The 18,645-nt window shown below is 40.3% G+C and overlaps 1 protein-coding gene across 2 annotated transcripts in view; it reads right to left on the minus strand.

Moving 5' to 3' along the window:
* ext1b (exostosin glycosyltransferase 1b) overlaps nt 1-18,645 on the minus strand; it is a 100,622-nt gene that overhangs the window by 13,171 nt on the left and 68,806 nt on the right. For both annotated transcript variants that reach the window (XM_077590321.1, XM_077590320.1), the window contains 5 exons: nt 16,564-16,671; nt 14,872-14,991; nt 8,476-8,608; nt 6,592-6,710; nt 1,789-1,884 (listed from right to left, as the gene is read on the minus strand). In XM_077590321.1, the coding sequence (XP_077446447.1) occupies nt 1,789-1,884; nt 6,592-6,710; nt 8,476-8,608; nt 14,872-14,991; nt 16,564-16,671 (576 nt within the window). The remainder of the gene's footprint in view (nt 1-1,788; nt 1,885-6,591; nt 6,711-8,475; nt 8,609-14,871; nt 14,992-16,563; nt 16,672-18,645) is intronic.

Genomic DNA, 18,645 nt, shown 5'->3' on the forward strand with positions numbered 1-18,645 from the left:
ACGTTATACACAAACACACACACGGGCATCCAATATAAAGTTCTGTCTATTTGCTTGTTGTATTGAGATGAAACCAATCACGGCCAGAGGGCATGTAAACCATAAAATATGACTGATGTTGATTTGAAAACCACTTCCTCTTACATGAGATTGAATTAATCTATCGCACATAAAGTTATATTGACTTCTTTTCCTCTGTATAAACTATCTCGATTGAAAAACAAGTCTTTATGTGCAAATAAAAGATAGCTTGAGGATGCTTTGAAACAGGGATGTCTAAACCGAAAGCTTTTTTTTCCAGCACATATAGTTTAACCAATAAGGATTTTATTCAAACAAACAGTACATGACTGCAATCAACGGATTACACATGCAAAAACAGGTACAGTGGTACCTCGACATACGAGCAATTCGAGATAGGGGTAAAATTTTGAGCAAATATTTATCTTGATACGAGACAAATTTTGATATACGAGCAGACAGCGGACGTGAGATGCTGCTCATAAGAACATCATGGGCACTGTCGTGTAATGTCTCTGGTCACAACTCCCTCTTTGTAATGTCTCTGCGAGCACTGGGCGGAGCGTTACATTTTTTTCAGTGTTTTTTTCCCCGTTAGTCAATTTGAATGGCGTATATACTACTTCTCGTTGGCAAGTGGTCGTGCGTTATCCTATTGTGAGGACATTTGTGTGCATCATTTTGGGAATATTTTGAAGGAAATATAAAATCAAATAACCCTCGATATTGACTGAAAGTCAGTGTGGAGGCGGGGCAAAAAGAGCCAACCCGGGAGAAGAAAGGTAACAAAATGTCAAACAAAATTAGAATTAAGTTTAGTGTTAGGTTCGATTAAACTTATTTTTGAGTGTGTCTGCATCGTAATCCAAGTTCATTTAAATTTGTTTGTTATTTTATCAGTGCATTGTCGTGAAAAAAGCCCCCCCCCCTTTGAAATCCGTATAATTTTAGTACTATTAAACACATTTAGTAATATTAAAACACTAGTTATGTGTTACTTTGTTAATAGATGGCGAATTAGAACAAATAAAACATTTTTTTCCAATCCAATATCCTGTTTTTGGTGTTTTTTCAAAGGGTTGGAACAAATTAATTAGTTTTTGGTTCATTTCAATGGGAAACGTTCGTTTGAGTAACGAGAATATAGACATACGAGCTCAGTCCCGGAACGAATTAAGCTCGTATCTCGAGGTACCACTGTAAAGGTATATTTTGGATTGGAATGAAATTCTACATCCACTTTTTTGTGGAATAGTTTGGCCACTTCTACTTGTATACTGAGTGAGAATGGTCTTCTCCATAAATGACATTTTTTTTGCACATTCAAACAAGAAAACAATTGAAAACAAGTCCTAATTTCCCAAGATTCTTACTGCTATTAAAACAACAGAATACCAATTGAGATTATTTGTTTTAAACTGCTGCTGATGTTGGAAAAAAAATGCATGAAGGTAGAGATTTTGTCTCTGTCTCCAAGTAATTTATTTTTTTGGTTAGGAAATATAAAAACAACTAAATGAACTGAACACAGATGTTTGTAATTAGGCCAATATTCGTTCCCACATTGTTTGCAATATTATTTTGTTGCACTCCTTTTTGCTGATTACTGTGCTTTAATTAAAACCACCCAAACTCTCCTCTAGCCGGCACAGATTGAAACTCATTAACTCCTAGACACATTGGTTGAAAAATGCACAAGAATACGGTCTACGAAGAGAGTCAGATTGTCATCTGAGGGTTAAAAAAAAACAAGAAAAGTGGGCTTACCTTGTTCTCTCCTTCGACGACTACGACAGGTACAGATGCGGCAGGCCAGCGATGCTTGGCAGGGAGGGGCTTGTCACAGTTCCACAAAACAACAATCTAGGAGTAAAAAAAAAATTGTGCACTGTTTAAAACAACGACAATTGGTGAAAAAAAGCTATATCTTCCTGCCCTGTAGAAATAAAATGTCAACATATTGCCTGTTTGAATGTTAAAGAGGCAAAAGGGTACCTGAAGTGATGCAATACTTCCAATTATGGTGTCAGAATGGGATGTAAAATTGATTCCGCAAGCAATCACACTATTAGACTTTAATTTAACCTTCCACACTTTACCTTTTTAACATTTGGACTAATCTCAGGTGAGGTTAACACTTCGATGCCCCCAGTTAGACAGCAAGACTTCATTAACTCTTGATGGGAAACATGCACCAAGTGATTGCTCCCTGACCTCCACCAGACTAACACACACTGGTACACCCTGATAGCGCAGCCTCTTTTTTTTATCTCCAAATGGATGTTATATTTGGACACAAACCAGCTCCCACTAAACTACCATCCCCAACATTCATCGGAAAATTATTGTTTACAGTGACTCCAACTAGAGATTTTTTCCCCTTCAACAATATAGTATATAATTAACATATGTAGTAAATGCCGGCTCATTAAATTACCTAACACGCTAAGACACGTTTAACTCATTCAGTCATAGCCATTTTTCACAAGACAACTACTTGACATTTAATTATTTTTCGTACAGCTTATCTTTACGGTACTCGGACGTTTGGTCGCCGGACGTTTGGTCGCCCGGAAGGTTATTGATAATTACCATTTAAAATTGTTGCTCAAATTCCCTAAATACAAACTGCAAATTATTATTTAGTCATACTTAATGCCCTATTAATTATTAGGCTAAAGAAAAGCTCCACATTTCCCGTACTTTTATTGTGTTTGGTTGGAGAACTTGTTATGACCCTGACTGACGTCCCTTCCTAAGGGGACAACTCATGTACATACACACATACATTCACACGTCCGCTCAGTGAAACTGCTCAGGGCCATTGTTGACTTTGATTGATGCGTAGACCGTATTGTTTTACCTTGTTTGGTACTCGGACGTTTGGGTCCGGGCGACCAAACGTCCGGCGACCAAACATCCGGCGACCAAACGTCCGGCGACCAAACGTCCGGCGACCAAACGTCCGGCGACCAAACGTCCGGTCACGATCTTTACAAGGGATGGGAGGGTGCTGGAGCCTCTCTCAGCCAACAATGGCACTAGGTGGGGGACACCCTGTATTTGTGGCCAACCAATCGCGGGGCACAAGAAGACGGACAACCATTCATGCTCACACACACCTAGATGGAATTTAAGGGTATTCATCCAGTTACCACGTTTTGGGGATGTGAGGGAAAACCAGAGTACCTGGAGAAAACCCACACAATCCTATTCAAGCCCCCTCACAACTTCAGTGCACATTCTTTGGTTAGTTGACTTGCACACTGGCGAGACTTATTTTCCCAAAAATACGGTATCACAAACTATATCGTGTAAGTGTTGCGCACATTGATAAAAACCAAACATGCATTCTTTATGAGGCTGCGTTCAAATGAGGTCTTACAAAATAACAGTTATAAACTATCTTCTTGCACCCAGAGAAGTAAATACGATCTTACAAGGTTCTATTTCGGCTCCATTAGGAGGACAGATGGTGTCTTTGCTCGCTTACAGGCTCTCTCAGGGTGCTGATAGTGTGATTGTGGACGTAAGACTAAGTGTCTGTGTATTTGTGTGTACTGCACAGCAACGATTGCAGGGAACAGAAAACTGTTGGCGAATCGGTATCAAGGCTGCAAGAAATCTGTCTTCTCAACACAGCAGGGGGTTCACTGTGTCAAAAAGTGCCAGAGTATTCTCATAAGCTTTTTCTTCTTCTTTTCCATTAAATTTAGATTCCTTTTTACTCTTCGTGTTATTCCCAGTCTTTACCCTGTATTTGTGTATTTATACTCTGATCTTCTCAGTCTGTTTGGGGTAGACAATTTATAGTACATTTCTGTCTTTTATACAGCAAGGCTTGAATAAATTCAGGCAAACAAAATAACCTATTTTAGGGGTTATAGTGATGTTGTGTCAGAATTGGTACTGTGATGTGACGTTATGGTTTAAAAAAACCAACCTATTTTTGCACAAAAGCAGTGGAACCTTCATCGACATATTGTAGGAGAACCTTATACCGACGTTCCATAACGTCAAAAAAAAAAGTCCCAAGCATAATAGCAATTATGTATTATTATTATTATAACAACCTTTCTCATTTCAAGTAGGAGGGCGAGATTAAAAACGTTAATATTCATTACTCTGACGGAACGAAACCAGTTGTCTCGTGGACCGGTACCAGTCCACGGACCAGAGGTTGGGGACCACTGCCTTATACAGTTTAGTCTACCAAGTTTGATCTCGCCCTTACCTTCAAAAAGTCAGTATGGTTAATGTATTCACATTTTTCATAGTTTGGGTGGTCCGTCGATGTATCCTCTATTGGGGCTAACAAATATAGTAAAATTTATTTTACTACATATTTTACAAATTCAGAAAAGCGATACCCACCGACCAATATTACCAGGGAAGCAGTGAAAATTACCTAGAGTAATATGTTGTGTAGGCTTATTTATGTGTTGTTAGGCTGAATGACCATAAATGTGTTACATTAACATAGATCATAAACCTATTCAGCCTTTGTTGTTCTTTGTTCTGTTATTATTAACTTGCATTTCCATATGTATGATTTTATTGCAACATATACTCCAGTTGAGACTTATAGTCCAAAAACAAAGTAAATCTGTCCTAGCATTTTAACAGATCATAGCAGTGGCACCACACTCAATTTAACCTTTTTAAAGTCTACTTTTAACTACTCCAAATGATTATTATCTGTCAGTCAGTTAGCAGACTTGAACATGTGTCAACCCACATTCGAGCTTCCATTTGTGGAATAAGGATTCAGGTTTTACCTGTCTCACAACTTTTAGGTTTTAAAGGCCACAAATATAAATCGGCTAAACTCATGAATATCTTTTATTTCCTTTTTAAATATTCTTGACGCACAGTAAATAACAATAATACAGGGAGGAAGTAGAAGTGCAGGCTTCGAAACATTGACCAATTTCGTTATACGCAGCTGTGTATGATGACTATAAAGGCTTTGGATTTTATTTTTTTGAGTGACGTGCTAAAAATCATTAATTGTGGCAATGTCTATAAATTATTTTACATAACACCTTATTAGTTACTGTTATATTCACCAGTGTGAAAAAAAACTTGTGAGCATTATTAAAGTGAGTATTTTGCGCGTATGCAAGACTGATACCGTATTTTCACGACTATATGGCGCATCGTATTTTTAGCCGCAGTGTCAGTAACGAGTGCTATTTCTGTATTTTAAACACACAAAGGACGCACCGTTTTTTAGACGCATATATATTATATATGAATATCGAACCGCAATAGCGCTGGCTACCGGAAGCAGCCCCAGACTCTATTTACCGTTTCCGGTGCGCAGTGACTGCTGGGATATATAGTTCTTGCACGCTACACCCACACACTACAAACACGTTTTTAAAAAGGCAACGGAAGCAAAACTCAGTTCGGTTGTACTTTATTTAGCCATTTTACAACTTACTCACGTCATCATCACCCACAAATCCATCAAAGTCCTCATTTTTTGTGTCAGAATTGAACAATTGTCCAAATTAGTCATCGAAAACGCTGAGTTTTATACGTTCCTCCAGGTGGCCACAATCCATTCGCAAATAGTAGCTAGCTAGTAGGTAGCGTAACTATTCCGGGGCTGTGTTTCATGCTTCGCAAGGCTGTGTTGATGCCGATCACCAGGCCACAATCCATTCGCAAATAGTAGCTAGCTAGTAGGTAGCGTAACTATTCCAGGGCTGTGTTCCATGCTTCGCAAGGCTGTGTTGATGCCGATCACCAGGCCACAATCCATTCGCAAATAGTAGCTAGCGTAACTAGCCCTCCGTTGCTTGCCACCCTTCGTCAAGCTGTGCTGATGTCGATGTATACAGGCCACAATTCATTGGGTGTATTGACAAAAGAACTACATATCCCAGCAGTCACTGCACAGTACTTTTTCTACGGGAAAATGGTAGAGTCGGGGGCTGCTTGCCGTAGTTGTGAGATGGTGTACCTTAGACTGATTTATTTTATTTTATCGTGATAACAATTTTAGTATTGGTCCATATATAAAGCGCACTGGATTATAAGGCACCCTGTCTATTTTGGAGAAAATTTAAGACTTTTATGTGTGCCTTATAGTCGTGAAAATACGGTACTTTTACTATATTGGATTGAAGCATGGGTGGTTCCCATTTTTAAAGATAAATACTGTGGTTTAAACACTGGATGTTACCGTTTTCGAAACACCGCATTTATAGAAACACAATTGTAAAAAACACTAGACACTGCAGCTGCCCTTGCGATGAATAATCTAGCACTTCCACGTACTCACTGAAACACTTCCAATAGCAAGTCACTTTGTTCATGAAACTTCCAGAGCACATAAACACACACACAAGTTGGTTAGCACACACGCAAAAGCAGCCATTGGGGAGGCAATTCCATTTCATTTCCCATGCTGGTAAGAAGCGAGCAGGGGAATCGATACACGATACGGTGCTGAAGGGAGCTTGGCTGCCATGGTGACTGATGCAGCACTGCTACAAAGCGCTGTTCGGTTTCAATCCACCAGAGTTAACACAGATACGTACATATCAAAATATATTTCACCTGTGCACAGTACTGAGACTTGGAAACTGCCATCAACAGCTTGAGGATGGGTTGGGACTGGGACACCAGATTTGAGACGGCGTGGATAACAGCTGTGAACTTTGGGTGTGGTTTAATACCTGAAACATAAATAACATGACAGACACGAACAGTTACTGATGAGGTTAGTCAAATCCATAAAACATGGTGGACCAACTGTTAGCCATTAGTGTATAGCTATTTGGATGGAGTATTCATGTCCTGAGCTGAGATATGATTCATCAGTTGGGGACAAAGTGGAAAGGAGTCATCAATACACTGATGTTCAGTGGACAAAATTGGAGGAGGATGACAGAAGTGCAGCCTGTTCTCATACTTGGACGCCGTATTCGGTATTTAGTGCTTGATTTTCTGGCTTTTATCCCAGCACATTACAGAATCAGCACATCTAGCCAGTGAAATGATTACTGCATCATGGCCAGCCGGTTTGATTCAGCCTTATGAGGCCTTGTAATACCCAAACTAGTTCTGCTTTTCCGGCAGTTTTATTAAATAGCAACAGATGCGTAATTTTTCAATATAGTTTAGGAGTAATTGTTGAGTTCAAGTTAATGGTTACAAGCAGAGGAGCCGGTCCCACCTGCTTGGGCGACAAAGCCTCTCCACTTGGAATCTTAAGTGCTTTAAATAAACAAAGTAATTTTTGTCTAAAAGTGTCGCATGTACTGACAAAATGAGCCTAAAGTTGCACTTTTTGACCTTAAAAATGCGACTCCTAGTTAGAAAAATCGATTTTTTTTTTAAACTAGGGCCCAAATTTACACCCAAAAAATATGTATAGATTATTTGTATTAGCATGTTAAGCAGTAATTAGTGTCTGAACCTAGCAGCATTCATTACATTACATTAGACAAACATTGACTTGGCAGTTGTTCTAATTGTTGTGTTTGACTGTTTTGTAATTACAGTAAAATATTTTCTGCAAAACAGAAATCACATCAGTACTGTGTTTTTTTCATTCATTCATTTTCTGAACCACTTTATCCTCACAAGGGTTGCAGGGGGTGCTGGAGCATGTCCCAGGTGACTTTCGGGCACGAGGCGGGGGACAACCATTCACGGTCACTCTCATACCTCGGTGGCAATTTAGAGTGTCCAACCAGCCTACCATGCATGACTTTGAAATGTGGGAGAAAACCAGAGTACCCGGAGGAAACCCACACAGATTGACCAATTTGGATTTGAACCCAGGAGCCCAGAACTGTGAGGCCGACGTACTAACCACTCACCCGCCAGGCCTGTGTTTTTTCCACCCTGTTATTTTCCTTAAAGTTCTATTAAGAACTGGGATTTGTATTTTTGCTTTTTTTTCGCATACAAATCCTCCTGACAAATAAACTCGAGAAAAAGTTTTCCGTGCTATAGTGCATGTTCTATTTTGGTTCAGCGCCACTGTCAAGTAGAAGTGTATTGATGAATGTGAACGTGTGCGTGCTTGGAGTGATGATGGAGTAAAAAAAGTAAGGGGTGGAGAGGTCCTAAGGTCACATATATGCGACACGGCGATAACTTGGCGCTACTGAGCCGCGGCAGCAAGTGCTGACTTAAAAGCGATGATGAAAAGGCCAGAGAGTCAGCAGGACAAATACAACCATCCGTCAAATGCCCATTTCTCCGCTAGCTCCGCTCAACGGGAGCAGGAGATCGAGACGCAAGGCAATATATTTCTACTGCTCAGACAAAGTCCAAATCTTTCCCTGATAACAGGCTAAGGAGAATAAATTTACCGACCATATTATGTTTGCTCTAACAACACTCAAATGCATGAATGTAATATGTTATGTACTGTTCTGCTGCAGTTTAATGCATACATATGATAAAAAGCATGTTCGTGTTTTTACTGACCCAATGTGGCATAGAAGAAAGGGAAGTCTCCAAGGTAGCTTGAGTACTGTGGTAGAGCAAAAAGCCCCCCGGGGTGACTGTTCCACATTAGGGTGCTCCTGGACCTGTGTTCCAAAACGCGGTCATGGATGATCTGCACATGAAAACAACGAGGGAAACATCAAAACTACATACAGCCTTCCTACTGTGGTAGTCCATCTTTAATTTACTGTGTGAGGTGAAGGGCTTCAGTGGTGCGTTCAATGTGAACCATTAATATCGTTCTGGAGAATGATAGTCACCATGGCCTATGGCCATGGGCTCTATCCTGATAATAATCTATGCATTATTATTTAAAGTAATAGAAGAACACTTTCTATTTAGTCATACATGTTGGGAGTTACCATAGTTTGACAGACCATTTGATCCAATCCAATCATTTTCACAGTGCTTACCCTCATTAGAGTAGCAGTTTAGGTGGAGACAATCCAAGCTGACTTTAATTGCGAGAGTTAATTTACCGAAAAACTCAAACTTTTCTGTTCAGCTGCTTAGAGACAGAGAATGAGAAATCTGACTGTCTTTATCGTGACCGGACGTTTCATCGAAAGACGTTTGGTCCCTGGACGTCTGGTCCCTGGACGTTTGGTCGACCGGACGTTTGGTAGAACGGACGTTTGGTAGAACGGACGTTTGGTAGAACGGACGTTTGGTAGAACGGACGTTTAGTCGCCGGGTTCGCTCGCTGTCAAATTATGACAGAGAGTTTACTGTTGATATTTTGATATTAGATATTTAGATATTAAACTCTCTCTCTCTCTCTCTCATGCTTATAATTTTGAGAGCTGGTTTCAACAGTAACAACCCGGCGACCAAACGTCCGTTCGACCAAACGTCCGTTCGACCAAACGTCCGTTCGACCAAACGTCCGTTCGACCAAACGTCCGTTCGACCAAACGTCCGTTCGACCAAACGTCCGTTCGACCAAACGTCCGTTCGACCAAACGTCCGTTCGACCAAACGTCCGTTCGACCAAACGTCCGTTCGACCAAACGTCCGTTCGACCAAACGTCCGTTCGACCAAACGTCCGTTCGACCAAACGTCCGGTCGACCAAACGTCCGGTCGACCAAACGTCCGGTCGACCAAACGTCCGGTCGACCAAACGTCCGGTCGACCAAACGTCCGGTCGACCAAACGTCCGGTCGACCAAACGTCTTTCGATGAAACGTCCGAGTACCGTCTTTATAGGCTGAACAATAATGTTGATCCATACATAAAGCACATCTGATTATAAGGCGCATTGTCAAAATTTACGTCTTTATGGTGTGCCTTATAGTGCGGAAAATACAGTACACACACACAGTAGTGTAGTCTATGAGCCAAAGACTTCCAGTAACATAGTCATCAGTTGCATCTAAGCAGAAAGTCAGTCTGGCCTGCCTCAATCCTTTCCGAGACCAAATGGAGCAGTCAGTCAGAGAGTCAGACAGCAAAATGGCCACTATTCTCTCAGCTGTCTTTCCTTGCTGGCAGCCTCGGCCACTGCTGAAAAGGCAGGAAGAGAACAGAGATATGGCTACGTTGCCCTTGAGCCAAGCTAAATTGCTTCAGTAAAACAGGCGCAGGTTTAAGGGCCATGCTTTATGGCCGCTATTGAATTGGGAGGTGATGGCTGCTGGCTTGGTAACTCAGAGGAGAGTTTGGTGATTTGTAGCGATGGGTGAGCAGCTCATAGCTATTTGGAATGTAAAAAAGTTATTGTTATAGCTCGAGGGGGCCCAACTCTGATAATATTGACAAAGCAACATAAAGATTTTTCATAGTGAAAGTGGGAAGGTGCAGAAAAAACGCAAAGGACGAGCCTTTTTTTAACATCCCCAAGTTTTGTTTGATTTGCTTTTGCCGGAAAGATTAACGCACTTGCCATTGCCTTTTCTCTGAAAACACTTTGTGCTACCTTAAAAAGTCATAGCCGTTCCACCTTACGACGGGCAATTTGACTCGCTCTACTGCCGCTCCTCCCCCGTCAGCAGTACCTTCGTCGCGACATGATGGACGACTCAATCTCACCACAATCAACTAATTAGAGCATGACAGATAAATTCTGGTTCCGCGGGAGTGCACAATGAGTCAGACTTTAATAGGGGTAACAGCATATCACATTCATCTGAATTGACCTTGAGATTGGGAAGATAAGTGATTGGTTTGGTTCATTGCTATTAAAATAGGGTGTATACGCACACTCAGCACTACGTTTGAAACCTGCCGCACATGGACCATGTTGTAAAAAAAAATGCAATAACTATATTCTACCGAAATGCTGCAATGGAAAGACTGACATCGTATTAAGTTTTGAAGCTGCACAGACAACAAACTGTATTGTATTGTTTATTCACTGAATTAAAAATGAGTTTATCAAAGACAAACAGAATGATAATAAAAAATAATTGCTATGATGGGAAAACATGAGAATAAGGCCATGAGTGTCGATGTTTTGAAAGGTTATTGTAATTTATCAGCCCAAAAGATGACAATCATATCTATGATGAGTACTGATCAACAATATTCATTTGCAATAAAATTGTAAAAAAAGTATAATGCAAGACCTGAACTTCATAGAATTTCATTAAATCACACACACACACACACACACACACACACACACACACACACACACACACACACACACGCACACGCACACACACACACGCACGTACGTACACACGCACGTACGTACATACGCACGCACGCACGCACGTACGTACGCTCGCACGTACGCACGCACGTACACACTCACGTACGCACGTACGCACGCACGTACGTTCGCACGTACGTTCGCACGTACGCACTTACGTTCGCACGTACGCACGTACGCACGCACGCACGTACGCACGCACGCACGTACGCACGTACGCACGCACGTACGCACGCACGCACGTACGCACGCACGTACGCACATACGTACATCCATGTATATATATATATATATATTTATTTGAAGAGGCATCTCTTTAACCTGTTCACCATTGTTATTGTATTGTTATTGCTTTAATGCATAATTTTTGTTTCTGGTTTGAGACTAAATAAAATTTCTATGAAAAAATAGTGGCCCAACACCCCAAACAACATCTCATTCAGGTTTGCTGCCTTGCTTGGTGGGCGGACGGGGGCATCTTAAATATGTGCAAGAAGTTTTGGATTCTGTGTGGAGGTCTGGAGGGTCAAGAGGATGAATTAAAGATGCCGGTTGTTATCTGTGCGGCTGCCACGGTGATGTCATTTACATGTGTCACCCCCTCTATATCTTGCTCCTACTCTACTCACCTCGCCCACCTCGTGCTTTTACAGGACAGTCAGTCAGGATTAAGGCCGAGCTGAATTCCATGTGCACGCGTGCACACACAGCCGCTGAGTCACCTTGCTCTTAAGTGCAGAGTGACAACATGGCAAGGTTGTGCCTGGGTGGTGCGCCATGAGTATCTGAGCTGACAGACCTTGACATATGGAGATGTGCTTTTGACTTGACCTGTGTGCCAGACCCAATGTCAGCTCACCGCGAAGCAAGCTAGATAACAATAGACTTGCGCTGGTGCGATAGACAATCAAATGCCGCCTCTGCACTGTAGCCATGACAGACTGCAAGTGTAGGAAAGCTGCACTTGAAGCAACACCGAAGGGAACTGCTTCGTCGTGTAAATGCTCTACAACAAGAAATTTAATCCGTGATGAGGTATTTTGATACTAAAAGAGAAAGCTAAACAGATTGGAAATCACGAAGAGAAGCGCGATTTCATCCGTGTCTTGGTAAACAAATTTGAAAGAGACTTTCTGGTCACCAACTCCATGAATTGGGTTATTATTAAATAAAATATGAGGTCAGTTGAGGGTATCCTTAATAGCAATGAATTACTGTGCTTTAAAAGCTATAATACAATTTGTGTATATTGAAAAAACTGGAAAACACAGTATACTATTGAATCACCTTTTTATCGCTCATGCAAGGAATTAAAACAAGTTTAAATGCTCACCCGTGTGCCTGAAAATACTTGATATAATTTAAACCTGCACTGCTGAACTGCAACAATCTTGTTATTTGAACTTACAGTATAATAATTTGTTGAGAATAAGAAAATGCCTTCTAAAGAGCATTTTAACAACCTCATTTGAGGTCCAAATTAGATTAATTGATGGTCATGTTTTGATTGCTACACAATTTTTAAGAGATCGAGTATCTTTGCTGCATTACTGTTAACATGCATACAATTCTATTTGAAGGAGTGCACAGTTGTCCAACAGTTTGTCAATCACAAAGTAGGTAAAAATAAAAGTCAAACCATAACTCAGTTAAATTCATGGTAGACATTTTGAAGTATCGACATTTTTTAAATTTTACTTTCACCCACAGTTACATTCCATTGCACTTTCATGACAATCAAATATGCTTTTGTGAGTGAATGAGTGAGTGAGTTGTTCTCCAAGACTGAAACAAAACAGCCTTATCTGCTTTTTCTGTTCCTCTCTCCCACTTCTAGACTTGTAATTGTTGTAACATCGATCTGACTCAAAAGAACAGGGTCCAAGTGGTGGTTTTGATTACGTCATCACAAGAAGACTAAGGTTATACCCACTATTCGGTGGCAAACTTTCGTTTTTTCCAACCGAAAAATGATTCGATATTTTCCGAAGTTTTGGGCGCGATATATATATATATATGTATATGTAGAGTGGTACCTCAACTTACAAACATTTCAAGCTACGAAACCCTGTCTCAAAAATTCATCCCTGAAACGTAAATACACTTGTAGCATCCAGTATTTAATTTTGAAATTGGTGTGAAAGAGTTGGTCTTTCATCTCCCAACACCCCGCTGGCCTTCCCCTTGGCTAGGAGGTTCCTGCGTCTCCATGATGCCTCCATATGCCTTTGACCATCGTTCGTCACATATATTTCTAACACGCCATTTTGTGAGTGTCCGAAAGTTATTCCCAGTGCGAGTAAAAAGAAGAAGCAGGCTCTATTATTCAAGTGTACTTGAGTTGTGATTATCGCCCAGTTTGACGACTTATGGCTTGCACATTTTAGGAAAATTATGAAAACTTGTCAAAGAACCATTATTATTCACCAAACGTAACATGATTTTAAGTTGTGTGCTAACGTGCGTATGTTTTCTCAGCTGTCAAATGCTTGCCCCCTCCCTCCCCCACCATGAACTTCCCTTCCATCCCAATGGAAAAAATCTTTTAATGTCTAAAAATATAAAAAACATCTCTTTTTCCTTTTTTGTTTATCTCACACATTTAATACAAAATTGGTATACTTTTATAATTTTCAAAGGATAAAATGCTATTCTACTTACGAAAAATTCACGCATATAAAAGCCAAGCAATCGAGTGCATGTTTGTGAAGGTTGCATTTAATGTATTGGTACAATGTTGCTGTAACCATCTAGTATAGTGTATTCCGTGACCGGACGTTTGGTCGCCGGACTTTTGGTTGCCGGACGTTTGGTCGCCGGCCGTTTGGTCGCCCAAATGTCCGGCGACCAAACAAAGTAAAACAACACGGTCTACGCATCAATCAAAGCCAACAATGGCCCTGAGCAGTTTCACTGAGCGGACATGTGAGTGTATAAGAGTGTGTATGTACATGGGTTGTCCCCTTAGGAAGGGACGTCAGTCAGGGTCTTAACAAGTTCTCCAACAAAACACAATAAATGTACAGGAAATGTGGAGCTTTTCTTTAGCCTAATAATTAATAGGGCATTAAGTATGACAAAATAATAATTCGCAGTTTGTATTTAGGGAATTTGAGCCACAATTTTAAATGGTAATTATCAATAACCTTCTGGGCGACCAAAAGTCCGGCGACCAAACGTCCGAGTACCGTGTATTCATAGGTTGTTGAATGAATTGTTACGTAAGAAATTCATTTAAAAATAGTGTCTCCATGAGAAAAGGCCACTTGTATGTAAATCTGGCCACTGAGACACTGATGTTGTACTTTAACCACTTCCACGATAAGCACCACTAATGCTGCACCTCTGTGAGTGCCACTGGAATCAATGACAAGTGTACTTCATTGCTTATCCAAGGCAACCTCTATGATGAGTCACTTGCCATTCATCATACTACAGAATGATTGATTTTTTATTGACATTTTTTTGAAAAGGGACATTAGTGTGAGAGAAATCCAGCACGGTCTTTCTCGCTGCATTTTGAACAAGTGGTTTATATTTAGGTGCTGTCTTTAAACGATAATGTTGGCCAATGCTTGACTCAAGCCACAATGCTGATGAGCTAAGACGGAACAATGGCCAGATTTGATCGAATGTGCTCTGACACTATGGTTCCCCGAGAGGGATAATGATGATAAGGAACAGGGAGGATGCCAGGGAATGGATGTGTGGGAACCTTACCTCCAGTGTGGTCAGCACAATTTTTTCCACAGAGGAGAAGTAGGCCTCCCAAAGGAACTGTGTCTGCTGTCTAAGTGACAGGATCTTATCCTGGTGGATGGAACGCACTGTGGTGGGAATCTGAGTGAAGTAAACAGCAACAAGTCAGTACAGAGTCACAAATGAGAAAAGTGAGGTAGCCAGAGAGACAAATGTGTTTCGCCAGCGAAAAGTAAGATGGCGCAAGGGAGAAAGTTTGGCACCGAGAGCAAAAGTCTTTGCAGCGAGATTGTAAAAAAGGGAATTGTGTACGCAGAGCTGCCAACTACTCCGGAATTTCAGGAGTTTACCCGAAAATGCAAGGCAAACTCCGGGACTTTGGAAATCCCCAAAAATTGTCACTTAATTTTTTTTAAAGCAACCATTTCAGAAAAGTACCAAATTTCCAATTTAAATGCCTCGAAATTCACACCATCGCTACGGCTTCTGCCATTTTGATTCAATTGCACTGTAAACCGGAAGAATTTGGTGACAAGAGTGCATTTTGAATCATCCGAGTTACAAGTTCTGACAAATGATTCATCTTGTGCGACTTCAGCGCATATCGATTTTGCGTGAATCGCATTCACTCCGGATAAACTCCGGAAATGGGACAAGGGTACTCCTCAAAATGGGGTCGTCAGAGGTTGGCAGCTCTGTATACGCAACAAATGTGAAAATCTTCTTTTCAAATGACTTTGTTTGTTTGCGTTTCAATATTTTGCTTCAAGTCTTATTTTTTTTCAGTTGGAACTTGCAAAGTTTTCTTTCAATCCTTTTGACACAAATCATGGTCCATATTTCTCCCCCTCATTCTAGTGCTAAAGATGCTAAATGTATTGCCACTTTCAGCATAGTATTTTGTTGGCATCTTCCCAAATACCAAATGAGATTGTCTACTTATTGCTACACGTTGAACCCTGACTCATATTAGCCGACGTACTGATAACCACAGAATGTAATGCTAACCAAACAACATTTCCCATAAGGCCTAAGTTAACAGAAGCCCGGTACGTGCAAAAATGTGTGTCATGGAGCTGTCAGTTCCCACATATAGCGAACCTCACAACGCTTCGCTTAGAAATGAAGTGAGACCATCTCTCCGGCAAGTTAGCGATGTTTGCTATGCACCAGAGATTGCTGGTTTGTATTGACACCAGCCCAAAACATGCACAGAATCTATTTACGATTAGCACAGACCAAACAGTGCAGATTTGAAAGCACCACAGGTTCTAAAACATACAATAATTTCAAAACTTAAAACACAATCCTAGTGCAAAAAAGGACAGCATTTTAAACTCAGATTAGCCCACTTTTATGTTGAAAAAGTCAATGTCAAACAACATTTTTCCGCACTTAATTAAAATTTCACACTTAATTGGCATATAATTACTTTCAGCCACTCATGAATATATGCAATTTCATCTACTCGCTCATTCTATTTACTTGCCCTGCGGAGCAACAAAAGTGAGACGAGTGATATTTCTAGGCCTTGCTATCGCTTTTTGAAATGAGTTTGGTTGACAACTCCTTGAAGAACACCACAATAGCGCAATCAATTCTAAAGAAGAAGTGCCCGTGTTCAGCATTTTGCAAGTCATACTGTATAGAGGTTTACTTGAGACGTGGGAGTGCTGCTGTTTTTTTCTCTGTCACTGCTTGCGGGTGATTTACCTGCAGCAGGAGCCTCTCGTCACCGATGACTGCTGCCGTATTCCAGTTGATGATTTCGGAGAAAGGCAGCTCCCAGCCATTACTAAGCATCACCGGGACGCATGCAGCCTGACAGTGACATACAGACACGCAGAGTCAGAAAGGGGAGGTCAGACAGGATACGTCGCCTACAAGAATACTGCTAGTACTTGACATGAGTTGCCTAGCTCAGTTCTGGGTTTGGACTTTAAATCATTACATTAATAGATGAGGGGCGCATACAGCGTAGTGTCTATCAGGAGTTTTTTTCCCCACAATTTTGAGTTTTGAGCTTTGAATAAATAAATCAAGAAATAAAACACCTTTATTTAGGACTTGTGATAAAGATAAAATGCAGCACAAGGCGCTTAACATAAATCAGAGGAAAAAGCTAAACATATTTACCCTTTTTTTGATTCATACACATGCCTAAATACATCTTTTAGAACTGGGGTAGGGAACCTATGGCTCGGGAGCCACATGTGGCTCTTTTGATGGGTACATATGGCTCTGAGCTAAAATATGGAAACCGGTGGTGAGAGAGCCGAGTCCCGAACACACCAATAGGAACGTCACATCCGCACTGTGGCATTGATTTTTTTTTTCATGAGTCTTCTGCATCTATTCTCTCATTGATACTCATTGAACTCATTGATATTCATTGATAAGCAACAGCATATTGTTGTCAAAATAATTTGGACTTTTTGTACTTTAAAAGTGGTAAAATGGCTAAAAAATGTGCACATTTTCATGTATTTTGACTTTTTAATTGTGAGTATGACTCTGAAGGAATAACATTTGAAAATAAGAATTGTTTATGGCTCTCTCTTTCAAAAAGGTTCCCGACCCCTGTTTTAGAAGATAAAAAATAGAAGGAAGATTTATCCCTCTGAGGTGTAAAATTAAAACTGTATAAAGTTTGTCTTTGTGGTTTCAGGACCATGTCCCTTTTTATCCCATTTTCCTTGAACAAAAATGCTTGCTGAGCTTCATGAGTGTATAATATTAGCGACCAAGTCCACTGTAATTATTAAGTCTCCAGACAACACTCAAAAGTGCTCAGCCAATTTTTTCCCCTTGCATCCATACTAGATACTCAATTTAGGAAATGGTTGATGATGTTGTGCTACTTTCACGCTTCAACAATTTTATTATAAGATAAATGCTTTGATTGACATTGTTGGCGAGGTTATTTTGACACGTTTAATAGTGTATTTATACTGTAGTTTGCTGTTGCCTATGAAAAAAAGTACATAATATTGAGAGCTGTGTTGTTAAGAGTTTGATTAATTATTTGCAATGAACGAGAGGTGGAATATATGTGATACTGTGCAGTTTGACAGATAACTACAAGCTACAAAGACATGAGTAAATTAGTCATTCTTTCCAGCAATCATCTTTTGCAAGAAAATATTTGGATGGTATTGTACCTGCACTTGGTTCCCACTTTTATATTTTTTATGTATATATCTAACTGTTTGTCTTGATCAATAGATGAAAGTTAAATAGTCTATCTAGTATGATTTGATTTTTGAGTTAAATTATATTTTGGATTATAACATGGAAGCAAACAACAATTCTCCGTGTTTACCAGACAAAAAAAATATCAACATGTGGCTATGCTGTAAACACCATATTTAAATCAGGTTAACAAACAGTAGTTTACAGATCCAGGTTTTGTTGTTGGGTCAATACCTGCTCTCTTGAGGGAATTAATGTTGTGTGCACTACGCTGAAGACAGCACACAGCAAGTTTGGATAGAAAACTGCTATTGTGTTGCTATTGGAAACAAGAATGATGACTAAACATGGACGGTGCAAAGATTATAAAGGCAAAATATTAACCCCAATTTTAGGTAGGTAAGAGAGGGAACTCAATTTGATTTGTATATATATTGATTTTTTGTGCATTAGGACAAATAGGGGCTGCCTCAGCTAATTGCATAGATACCAGGTAAAAAAAAACAGTAAGACCCCTCATCAATCTTCCGATTCGTATGGTTATTGTTGTAGATTTCAGCAGCATTCAAACAGAGCCTGTTGGGAAGCTTTAATTGTGAGCAG

Source organism: Stigmatopora argus, chromosome 21, assembly GCF_051989625.1.
Source record: "Stigmatopora argus isolate UIUO_Sarg chromosome 21, RoL_Sarg_1.0, whole genome shotgun sequence".
NCBI lineage: Eukaryota > Metazoa > Chordata > Actinopteri > Syngnathiformes > Syngnathidae > Stigmatopora > Stigmatopora argus.